This window comes from Ctenopharyngodon idella, chromosome 17 (genome assembly GCF_019924925.1).
Source record: "Ctenopharyngodon idella isolate HZGC_01 chromosome 17, HZGC01, whole genome shotgun sequence".
Classification (NCBI taxonomy): Eukaryota; Metazoa; Chordata; class Actinopteri; order Cypriniformes; family Xenocyprididae; genus Ctenopharyngodon; species Ctenopharyngodon idella.
Window position 1 is genome coordinate 22,201,411 of NC_067236.1, and position 13,143 is coordinate 22,214,553.

General features: G+C 35.3%; 1 protein-coding gene and 1 long non-coding RNA gene across 4 annotated transcripts in view; both read right to left on the reverse strand.

Moving 5' to 3' along the window:
• The window catches only part of LOC127498467 (uncharacterized), a 49,129-nt gene extending 43,215 nt beyond the window's left edge, over positions 1 to 5,914 (reverse strand). The window contains exon 1 of the long non-coding RNA XR_007925895.1: positions 4,634 to 5,914. This is a non-coding gene — a long non-coding RNA (uncharacterized LOC127498467). The remainder of the gene's footprint in view (positions 1 to 4,633) is intronic.
• Positions 5,915 to 6,875: 961 nt separating this feature from the next.
• Positions 6,876 to 13,143, reverse strand: part of mideasb (mitotic deacetylase associated SANT domain protein b) — a 39,337-nt gene continuing 33,069 nt past the window's right edge. For all 3 annotated transcript variants that reach the window (XM_051867639.1, XM_051867638.1, XM_051867640.1), the window contains one exon: positions 6,876 to 11,281. In XM_051867639.1, coding sequence (XP_051723599.1) covers positions 11,056 to 11,281 — 226 coding nt within the window. In that variant the 3' untranslated portion in view covers positions 6,876 to 11,055. The remainder of the gene's footprint in view (positions 11,282 to 13,143) is intronic.

Consider the following 13,143-nt stretch of genomic DNA (forward strand, 5'->3'; position numbering starts at 1 on the left):
TATTAAAAAGCAACGAGAATATTTTTGGTGAGCCAAAAAAACAAAATAATGACTTATTTAGTGATGGCCGATTTCAAAACACTGCTTCAGGAAGCTTCAGAGCATAATGAATCAGCGGATCGAATCATGATTCGGATCGCGTGGCAAACCGCCAAACTGCTGAAATCACGTGACTTTGGCGCTCCGAACCGCTGATTCATTATGCTCTGAAGCTTCCTGAAGCAGTGTTTAGATCAGAGTTTAATATTTGTTTGAGTAATAAAATGATATTAGAGCATAAGAGATATTAAGAAAATTCTAATGATTTTTTGTGGGGATCATGAGAAGTTATGCAGTTAAATCTTAATGATTCAAGGCATATGTGATTAGTTTTATTGTGCAGAGCTCAGAGAAACTGCAACTAAAGCAACAGCACACCATTAAACATAGAATGAATTTTCCAAAAAGTTTTCCAAATAAATCTTTCAAGCGCATAAATTTGTCCAAGAAAGTACAACAGAGCTCTACTGATAGCAGACAGCCCTGCCAGAATGTGACATGAGGGAGAAGCTGTGGTTTGATGTTGAATCTGGTCCTCGTCTCTTCTGGCACTACATAATACTTGTTGAATTAAATGTTCTGTCCCTTCAGTCCAATCTTATTGTATCCACCCTCACTCACTCACTGTTCTTTCCTCACAAACGGCGAAGCAAGACTGGAAGCAATCTGCTGCGATGAGCTGCACATTTCTCATCATGTTTAATGAGTAAGACGGTGTGTACTAATAAGAGTGGAGTGAGAGACGGGAAGCTACAAGCACCTGTGAGGTGTGAGCGACTGCACATCTGTCTTTGTTACTGTGTTGATTAGCAAACAGGACAAGCTTCCTGCAAAATCCCAGCGGCCAGATGTGATAATAACCGTTGAGTGCTTGACTATGTTTGAAATAGGATACTTCTTACAGAATACTGCACAGTATACACTACATACTATTTTTAAAAAATATTAAGCAAAACTGTGGATATTATTCCACAATGAATGATTCCATGGTTTTCTCAGAAGCAGAAGTTGTCATAGTTGGGTAAACTTTTATAGTGGTGAATGATATAACAATATATATATATTTATTTCCATTTGCTCAAATAGCAAAAGAAAAAAATCCATGATAATCTGTAAAAAAAAAAAGTGGTAACCTGCAATCATTAAAGAGCTATTTCGACCTGATTTAACCCATAAAAATTGGTATTGTTGGTATAAATTAATACATAGAGGTTTGTTTAGTGATGTTAAATAATATTTTTGACTTGAATTGACCCTTCACCAGGAGTTTGACTGACAGGCGAGCTAACCAATCATAACGCCAAATCCAGTCAGGTAGTAGATTAATGTCGGTGGACTTGAACTTGAAAAATGGTGTATACGGACGTCTTTCCGCGGTTGAAACAACATACCTTCAGATGTTCATTCATGTTTATTTGATACTATAAACTAGTAGAAAGAGATCACAAGCTGCTTGAACTGAGGCGCTACAGCGATCTGTCACAACACATTAAAGAGCCACAAAACGGTATTTGTTTAAATTTCTTTAAAAATTACAAAATTTGAAATTTGAGACTTTGTTTCATATCAAAAGTAACCTGCTCTGTCTTGTTGTCAGTGTCCTCTTTGCGCCGCGATGTATTTTTCACTGCGTGAGAACATGATGTGTGGCGTGAAAGCGCCATGGCTTGTCGGACGTAGCAACAGTAACTAAAGGGGGCGTGTCTTTGCGAACGGTCAATTAAGCCAGTTAGTTTAGATGTTACCTTTTGTTTCAGTGTAGCGTTTCCACGACTTTCCAAAAGAGAGAAAAAATAAAGAGATTTAGGGTACGTTTACATGACAACGATGTACTAAAAATGGAAAAGCTTTTCCGTTGTGTTTTTCGTGTACAGACGAGAGTTGCCAAAACGATCCCCATTCACACAGACCCTCGAAAACTATTAAAAATGCTGTATTATATTATATTATATAAAAACGCTGCCAGGCCAGTAGTTGGCGACAGGGTTGCAAAGTTTTCACAACAAAACCCGCCCAATAGCCCAATCACATTTCAGGGGGCGTCCCACGGTAAAAATCGCGTTCCGGGTGGCTAAATATCATGTTATTTGAGGTCACTTCAGCCCACGGACATGAAAACAAAACGCGGCAACAGTGTAAAGTAGCCCAATTCCGCGGACTTGGCAACACTGGTTGGCGATGTCACTTTGTAAAAAAAACAATACACGCCTATAGACTGAACATGTAATACAAATGCGCATGACGTCACCGTTTTCACCAATTCTTGTTTTTTGTAGTTTATACGGAGATGATAACAGTCTCGTTTTCAAAAACTTGCACTTTAAAACACGTTTTCAAAAGTGCCGTTGATGTGTAAATGAACGGCCAAAACGCATAAAAAGTTTTCTGTTTTTAGTCGAAAATGGTGTCGTGTAAATGGCTTTCTCTCAAAAGAGAGAAAGATGTCAAATTTGCCATCACTTCCTCAACCATTGTATTAAAAACACCCTCACAGCCGTGTTTATTTGTTTTTTGAAATTTACAGCCAAGCAGGGCTGGGTAGATTGCTCAAGGGAACAGGGACTTGAACCCTAAACAATCAGATTAAAAGTCCAATGCTCTACCGATTGAGCTATCCTGGCTCTTTAAATAACAGAGAAGTCAGTAAGTCCCTGCAGGCAGCCTCCCATTGTCTTTTACACGGTCCTTCTATTAAGAAAGTAGTAAAACAAGATGGTATCCGGTGCAAATTACACTGTAATTGTAGGCCTAGTTGTAAATATAAATGGGAATTTAACTGTAAGACTTTGCCTCTGGTCCACTACCTTCTGAGAATTTTCCCCAAGACACAATGTGTCTATTAAGTTAATTACTAAGAGAGGTTATAGGCCTACTCTACGACCACAAAATGTGCACGTTTGATTTCCATGTTTTATGGGGACTTTGCATATACAGTGTTTTTATACTGTGCAAACTGTGTACTCTATCACCTATCCCTAAACCTACCCGTCACAGAAAACTTTATGCATTTTTACATTTTCAAAAATCATAATTTTGTATGATTTATAAGCTGTTTTCCTCATGGGGACCAAAAAATGTCCCCACAAGGTGAAAAATTACTGGTAAATAAATAATCTTAGTGGCTTGAGTAAAATGTGATCCTGCCAACCTGATTTCATGACAAAACATGACTGTTTTATGTGATTTCATAGGAATTTGTATGATTTGATTTGTACGAAAACGTCCACCAATTCGTCAAATTGCAAAATAGTTATGAATTGCCATGAGAGTGTTGAACCTGGACACATTTTTGTGAGATTCATCCAGTCAGGAGATTCATCAAACATCTGTTAAGTGGATCTGTATCAAGTTTTATATAAAGCAGCTCTTCCTCCATACACTTCAAACGTGATTCCACAACTTTACACAAAATTACAGAGCCACTAAATCTTACGCCAGTAAACATCTCTCTTGTATTGCTGTCTTTTTTAACATGCTCCATGGGGATCAAGATTCGTAGGCTTTCCATTGATTAATGAACAAACCTATCAAATCTGTTACAAATGGCCTGCTGGAATTTCCTCTGAACACACTTTACCTGAAGCTTGCGTTGCAGATTGTGCAGATCCAGTCCTTTGTGTGCCCTTCTATAAGATAAAACTGATCCCCTCTGATCTCTGATTGCTTCCATATGTTCTCTTAGATTGTAAAAAAACTACAATCTTCTCTCTACAGAGATTATGTTGGCCATATTCTCTCTGCATCTCTTCCAAGTGGGAGGAAAAGGGAGTGAGAATGTGCACGAAACCACCTCACACTGTTCTCGTTTGTCTCTCCCATAATCCCCTGGTGCGCACTTTGAAATACATCAGTCGGTTCTTTACCTACAGCTCAGAATCTGCACTGTACCGCAGCAACAGTCAACACACCTCCGGGATGTTTCTCATCATTGCATCAACAAACCTCAGTATGTGGTGGATGTGATTGGTGGCTCTGGTCAGTTTGCAGGTGGTGTTTATGTGTTCTCAACATTTCATTGTCAAGACAAATGGTTTTGGTTTTTCAGTAAAAGTTTGTTCTGACATTTGTAGTTTTCATATGCACGCATAGCTAAATACGGCTCTGTGAAACGTAGGCCTACCCTTTCATTTGAATGCATAAAATGACATTTGTTTTTGTTACTCTGTTTGTTTGTGCATATTTAGCTAAGATGAATCTTGTTTATCTATCTCAATGTCCTGGACAAAATTACATAATTGGTTTCCATCTGCATGAATGCTTATAACAGAAACAACCGGATTGCATGATCTCATGGAGGATTTGGCAGATCTTGGCGCCATCCAATGGTAGAGAGAGAGAAAAAAACTGTGCGTTTGTCACGTTATGCGATTCATGTACCACGTTTGTTATATTTACATAATCAAAAGCCAGTCAAAAAGTGATAAAATGGTTTAATTTACTCATATAATGTACTTTGTCGACGTAAAAATGACCTGCCCTCCAACCCCATTGTTTTTAATTTTATTTTTAATTGTTTATTTTATTTTACTGTCTTGAATTTGATCTGGTTCTGATGTGTTAAGCTTTATATGTCAGTGTCTTGTTGTAAACTTACATTTATGGGGTCACTCCTGTCGGGATTCGGTAATATATCTGTTATGTTGGGATAATTCCGCTAGCTATTTAACAAGAAGTTAAGTTCCACACACGGATCCAACGGATTGTTCTGTGCCACACAGCGCATGCGCGCAGCAGAAAAAAAACGTAACCCCATCGTAACCCCGAAAACAAGAAGGCAACAATTTCATCTTGATTTTTTTTTTTTTTTTTTTTTAACTAAATATAATTAATTTACTAAATACCCCATCATTAGGCACATATCAAACCTCCAACAAATCATATTTTCATAAATATATATATATATATATATATATACATATATATATTTTTTTCTCCAGATTTAAACACATTTTATTTTCAAACCCCGTAACGGACAAAATGGAGTTCGTTTGAAAAGGATTTTACACAAAACTTAAAACAAACAAACATCTACCTACTGCTCATGTGTTCCTCATAACAATTTATTTACTACAAATGTATGATAATTTTCACATTTTTGAGGGACTGAAGTTAAAAATAGACAAATTGTGTGTCTGTGGTCTCTTTATTTTTGTAAAAATGTTTTCAGTTGAGACGTTTAACTGAAACCACAATTTTATGTGGTAATTAGCAAAAAATACCTTCATTTTTAATCGTCTTTCCCCCCCAAAAGAAAAGTTGAGAATAGTGCAATGGGGTTGAAGACTGTAACAGGTTTGAAGGGAGACATTGCCTTCAATTTTATATTTTTAATTTTGTCTCTCTCTCATATTGTGTCCTTCTTTTTGGGTCAATATATCTGCATGTACAGCACAGTCTTTCTGTTGCTGATGTGGGCGTCATTTCTGATATAGGATGCTTGTCAACATTTACTTTACATCAAATACTCTATAACAAAATTATGAGTTATCATAAGTATATCTTTACTGAAACCATGACTATTTTATATTTTTTAATTAAAATTATTCATAAATTAAGTGAAAAACTCAACCTTGTCACAAGTTTACAACCCCGAAACAATGAAAAATATACATATATGTGACAGGGTTGAGGTTTTTTGCACAAAAAGGCCACTGCTCCTCATGTAGTGTAGGAGAGTAGACCATATATGGCAGCAATGAAATAAGTACATTGTATATACTTATGGATTAAAATAAAATTTTGAAAAATAATAATTTTCCATCTTAATTTTATGTGATGAGGTTGAGTTAATCCTGAAAGTACCCTCCCTGACTATAATAAGCCTCAAAAATATTAATTAAAAATATGATACTACTTACCATCTTCTGCACCACTGTTAAAGAGACCTGAATGATGTCATTTCTGGTAAATGATGTCACATATGGGTGGAGTCTAAATTATTAAAGGTGGAGAATGGTTGGCGTAACAGGGTTGATGAACGTAATTTTATAGTCTGATTTTTATAAAATATCTTGCTGTTTTAGATTTTTTTTTTCACAATAAAGTAATACAAATAAATACTTACAATATTGCCAAAAATTATAGACATTGTGCACATTTTGTTAAATATTTTCTAAGTACAAATTGTGCCTCAGGGACATGACAAAATCCTTAAATACTGTCATACCAACCATCCAACAAAATATCACAGGTAGATGCATTTATGTTAATTAAGATATGGAGTCTATATGCAATTAAAGTGACAGTTGTGGAATGAATTATGTCAATTTAGTGTCATTTTTGTTACCCTGTATGGTTTTGTCTTTGTCGTCAAGTCGTGTACGTTTAGCCAAGGTTCATATAAATGCACTTTTTGTTGTATTCATATTTTGCATGAATATGTTAGTTTAGACACAATTTAGCACCTCATTAAAGTCTGGTTATCATTTGATTTGTAAAATTAACTCATTTATGTAACATGACTTTTCTATTCCAAAACCATTTGGCGAGTCTCACATTTAACATTTACTGTAATTATCTGACGTACGCAACTACTTAAACTTGTGATATACTGATATTCTTTCAGTAATAGTTATGTAACCTGGTGTTATAAATATTTATATATTTGCATTAGCCTCACTTGCCAGTATATTTACATATTTTAACATTATTTAATGTATAGACTTTCTTTCATTTATGAACCAACGATTTATATATTTCATCATAAATTCATTTTTTTCCTCACTTGCACATTTTCATGATCACTGTAGCTTTTCTAGTCTGAAAAATAATGTAGACAACAACGCCACCATGTGGACATTCAGTGTGCTGCAAGAAAAAAATAGAAATCTAAATGATTATCTTGATCTTTTTTATTCATGTCCTCTAGACATCATTTGGCCAATTAAAATACACTCTTCCTTCCCAAATACTGTTACAAATATTGTCATGTTTATTGTGTTTTTTTCCTTATTTATTATTCTAAAACACATGATAAAAACAACTGAAACACAATAAGTTATACTGTAGTAAAAAGCACTTCAGAGTTCTTTCCACAGCCATCATTAGTGTACAAGCCCCTATGAAAATAGCATAGAAAGTGTGCATACAGTTATAGAAGCCTTTTTCATACTTTATATTTCTCTACAGAAGAATTTCCCTTGGCTGAATGAAAGACAGAAACGGGAGGTGCACCCTTACTACATTCCCCAAATTAATTTCACCATCATATTCATCTTTCAACAACAACAACAATAACAAAAAGCTTGGCTAAATCATTTCAACAAATGCCCATATCTTCATATTAGAGCAAATCAGTCTTTTCACATATATGAACAAGTATATATAATATATATATATTTTTAGAAATAACAAAAAAAGACATTAAATAGTCTAGGAAGCTTCTTTTTCTCACTTGGCTTTAAGTTTGAAACAGTTTTGGTGCATCAACTACTCACAACCACGCATGCACACCCATGCAAATAAACAACCACGCATGCATTCGCACGTGCATACACACACACACACATTCTGCATAGAAGACTTCTGTGTTATTAGCAATAATTGGAGCTGTTACTGTTGGCTGTGAAATCCCCTGTGTGCCTATCCTTTAAAAGAAGACTCTTTGTTGCCATGGAGACAAAGCCAAGTGCTTAAGTGTTTGGCCAGTAGAGAGATAGAAACCCGAGCTGCTTGCAACTGCCCTTAAACTCACCAACCATCAGATCTCACATTTGTTCTTACACTAAAACATAAGTTGATTATCTAATACATTTGTTCAAAGACGCTGAGAATAAAATAAAACAAAGAAAAGTGGAGTGGGAGGGAACTCAAAAGTCCCACTATTGCTATTGCACTTACAGTGTGGTTTCATAAATCACGCTCTCAGCAACTATATGCAATCTTCACTTAAACACAGGTAGCAAACGTCTAAAACTAAAAGTCAAATGAGAAAAAGAATTCCACCCCACCCACCCCCTTCCCCCCAAAAAGAAAACAACATAATTATAATAAAACAGTACAAAGCTAATAGTAACAGTAATGATAACAACAACAAATGATTATATCGAGGACAACCATTATAATCTGCGGAGTATAAAAAAAGACCTTTGTAAAAGTGATTGTCATGTAAAGATAGAAAGTGTCAAAAACATTGAAGGCATCAGCGAGGTCACCATTTCAAATTAAAGGAATAGTTACTTCAAAAAAAGAAAACCCTAGCATCATTCACTCGCCCTCGTGTATTTCCAAAGCCGTATCTGACGGCGAACATGAAAGGAGATGTTAAGCTGAATGTTCAACCTGGTCATTGCCATAAAGTGAAAATATATACTAACACCAGGGGTGGCTATCAAGCTCGAAAAAGTAAATAAATAAATAAATAAATAATAATAAGAAGAAGAATAATAGTGGTCTATACTACTAATGCGATATATAAAATTAAGCAGTGCTGTCAAATCGATTAATCACGATTAATCACATCTAACAAAAGTTTGTGTGTATACACACACACATTTATTTTATTAATTGATTTGACAGCACTACTTAATGTATTAGCATTAGTACTGTCAAATCGATTAATCGCATCTAACATATGTTTATATATTTACACACACTTGCAAACTTTTGTTGGATGTGATAAATCTATTTGACAGCACTACTTAATGTATTAGTATTAATGCTGTCAAATCGATTAATTGCATCTAACATAAAAGTTTATATATATTTACACACTTACAAACTTTTGTTAGATGCGATTAATCGATTTGACAGCACTACTTAATGTATTAGTATTAATGCTGTCAAATCGATTAATCACATCTAACATAAGTTTATATACACACATTTACAAACTTTTGTTAGATTCGATTAATCACGATTAATCGATCTGACAGCACCAATGTATTAGCATTAGTGCTGTCAGTTCGATTAATCGCATCTAAGTTTATATATATATATATATACACACACACACACACACATTTGTTAGATGCGATTAATCAATTTGACATCACTACCTAATGTATTAGCATAAGTGCTGTCAAATCGATTAATCGTATCTAAGATAAAAGTTTATAAATACACAAACACTTAAACTTTTGTTAGATGCGATTAATCGATTTGACAGCACTACTTAATGTATTAGCATTAGTACTGTCAGATCGATTAATCGCATCTAACATAAGTTTATTTATGTTTATATATATATATATATATATATATATACACACACAAACATTTTGTTAGATGCGATTAATCGATTTGACAGCACTACTTAATGTATTAGCATTAGTGCTGTCAAATCGATTAATCGCATCTAACAGTTTATATGTGTGTGCTTATATTTACATATTTACAAACTTTTATGCTAGATGCGATTATGATTAATCGATTTGACAGTACTAAATGTATTAGCAGTAGTGCTGCCAAATCGATTAATTGCATCTAACATAAAAGAAGTTTATATGGACACCCACACACATTATTTACTTACAAACTTACGTTAGATGTGATTAAGCGCGATAAATCAATTTGACAGTACTAATACGAAGTCTTTTGATGTCATTCACTAAAAATACTCTGCCATAACTCTTAAATCCCATGCACGTATACCCATGTGTTATTTTATTATTATTTATATTATAATATATACTTACTGTATTTATTAATGTATTGAATTATTAATAATACATTTTCAGTTATCATTTGTTTTCATTTAAGTGTCAGTATCTTTTATGCTTTTGTTACTTTTTTTCTCACTTTGTTACAGAGCCTTGCACATGACATGCAGGGGAAAAAGTATATTATGGCTACGAATTAACAATTCGCTCCCACGACTTACTAATAAATCAACATGTTTTACTAATTAATTCCATCATTTTAAGTAAATTGTGCGCACAATATAATAATTTGTTCCCTCGATTTATTAAATTGTGGCCATATAGTAATTATTAGTTCTCTTGTTTTAGTTAAATCAAAAAGAGGGAACAAATTAGTTCAACGTGGCCACGATATATATATTTTTGTCGGCATGTCATGGGGCTTTAATATTTCTATTTCAGTTTTAGTTTTCGCAATTTTAGTACTTCAACTTATTCTTATTTTATTTCAGTTATTTTCATTTAAGATTCTCCATCTAATATTTATATTTTATTTCAGCTTTAAATCAATTAAAGAATATGATTTTTAATAGTTTTCGTTAACTTGAACAACGCTATCAAGATGAGTCAAGATTTCCTCACACAAACCTATTGTTTGGCTTCTGAAGACTTGGAATATGACATAATAGTTATCTGGAGTACTTTTATAAAAAAACTTTTTGGTAATTAAAAGCCCTTAAGCAATATTATATGGCAAAGAGAAGAAAGAACATCCCACTAAACTTTTGTGTTTAACGGATAAAAGAAAGTTGTACATATTTGTAACGGCACGAGGGTGAGAAAACGACAGAATTTTCCATTTCAGATTAACTATAACTTTAAGATACTGAAAACAGAAAGCCCAAAAATTACAGCACTGGAGATCAGGCGTACAAGCACAGTTGTGCAAGCGTTTGGCAGTCACGTGGAAGAGAAATATACCGTCATTTTCATTTCAAAAAAAGGAGGAAAAGACTAAACACACACGCGCACTTGCTTTTGCGTCCGTCGACGTCCACAGCACTGAATCCATAAAGGTTCATTTCACGGGAGAACAGTGAGTGAGTTCTGTGCACAGACACTGATAGATATGCTGCGGTCAGATCGGTGTGTGTTTGATGAGTCCGAAAGTGCATTTTATAGACACACGCACACACATTCACACTGAGATGGCATGGCTTACACTCCCAATAGCCCTATATCTGAACATTAAGCCCCTGAATGCCTCTACAGCATTGGTCTCCATCTTTGTCCGTCTCATATAAACACATACGCACTCACACCAACATTCTACGGGAGTGAGCCAGTCCCTGAAACTCTTCTTTCGGGATGGGATTTTGTTGGCTGGTAAAATCAAAATAAATAAGTCTTTTCTCAGTCACACAAAGGAGATTGTTAGCTAGTGCCAGTCTTCGTCGTCTGCATCCTCCTCTTCCTCTGAGGAATCGTCGCTGCTGGCTCGCCTGGATTTGCCCTGATCCCCCATCGCTCCGTTCTGCTGGGCGGCCAACATGGCGGCTGCCGCCCGCTGCTCGGCCTCCCTCTGCCGGAGCGCAGCTGCTTTTTTCTCCGCCTCAGCGTGACTCTTCATGTGGGCACTGCGGCTCTTCACTTTAAAGAAGATCCTGGAGAAAAAATAATAATAATTCAGATCATGATTATAATTCCTGCAAAATCACGTTATGATTTATATAATTTAAAATGCGTTATAATGACCATTAATGTCTTTGGTTCATATATTAGTATACATATACTCGATTTCTCATGACACTGGATCAGTAGAATTCATGAATTTGTTTTGCAAACTGATTCATTGTAAAGATCCGACTCAAAAGAACGATTCGTTCACAATTCAGACATGCAGATCACTGAGCCAAGAACTGGATCAGTTGGATTTATTAAATAATCATTCAAACCGTTTTTTTTTTTTTAAACTGGATTACCAGATTCATTGAAAACATCTGACTTTAAAAAATAAATCATTCACAAATCAGACCTGCAGATTATTGAATCAATTAATTGAACCAGAAAACCGGATAAGTAAAATTTGTGAACAAATCATTCAGACTGGTTTTTGTTATTTGGGTCAACATATTCAATGCAAAGGTCTGACTCAAAGAATGATTCACTGACGAATCAGACATGCAGATCAATGAGTCACTGATCTGAACCAGGGAAACGGATCAGTCAGATCTGTGAACGCAGACTAAGACTAAATAGAATTATTTGCTCATAAATCAGACATGTAGATCAATGAGCTGAACCCGAGAACCAGATCATTCGGATTCGGACTGGTTTTGTTAACTGGATCAACCAATTCACTGCAAAGATCCAACTAAAAAGAATGCTTCATTCACAAATCAGAAAATTTCATATTGGGTCAATGACGGGTCATTTTTTGGCCTTAATAATAATAAAGAAAGAAAGATATGACATCCAAACTATGTAAGGTAGTACAACTAGATCTCTTTCATTGAATCCGAAGGGTTTTAATTATGTTTTGCTACACATAAAGGTATTTTAAAGATTTTGAAATGTCAAAAGGTCATTCGGTTTAACCGTCCAAAGGCCAATACAGCCATTTCATTTGTAGGGGTGGGACGGTTCAGATTTCTCACGGTTCGGTTTGTTTCACGGTTTTAGTGTCACGGTTTCGGTACAGTTCGGTATGTGCTGAGAAACAGCACAAATAAATACATGAGAGCTAAGATACAAATAAAATAAACAATGCTTTACAGGTTTTTCAGGTATCTAACAGCTTTCAGGTACAGAAATTGAATAAAGTAATCAAATATAAAATAACACTGCAAATAAACTTCTTCGAAAGATGATACATTATTGAAGTTACAAAAGCTATTCAGTCAAGAGTGATTTCTTCGTGCTTTGTCGTTCGATTAACATTAAAACACAGAGAGCAGGAATATTAGACTGCTGTCCCTTTAAGAATTTGCACAACAGTATTTGCGCGCTGTGACGTGGCTCTCCATGTACGCGCTTCGGATGAGTACACACAAATCTCCTCACAGCGCGTGCGAGTTCTCTTTCCCGTCTTACGGATGAATGTTTAAATTGGCAAGGTTTAAATGAGTTTAGTTTAAACACAGATAGCAACGTGATATGTTCAGGTCTCACCTGCGTTCGCGTCGCGTGCTATCAACACTCGGGTGATGACGGCGTAAATACTGGTCATAGAGCTTTCGGCATGTCATTGAACATTTGTTTACAATAAGTGACTGTTTTGTCCATGTTCTTTTGGTCATCGCTGTTGTAATGTATTGGGAAACTAGAAGAATGCTTATCCATCGACTAAAACATACATTAGCTGAATTTGTTTGTCTGTTTTGCACGTTGTTTTCAACAAACCAGATTTGGGATGAACCGGGGTGCAAGCGCGTGTCGAACCGTGGGTGGAGAACCGCACGGTTCGATTTTTTACAGCGAACCGTCCCACCCCTATTCATTTGTGATTAAAATATCTTAAAATGTA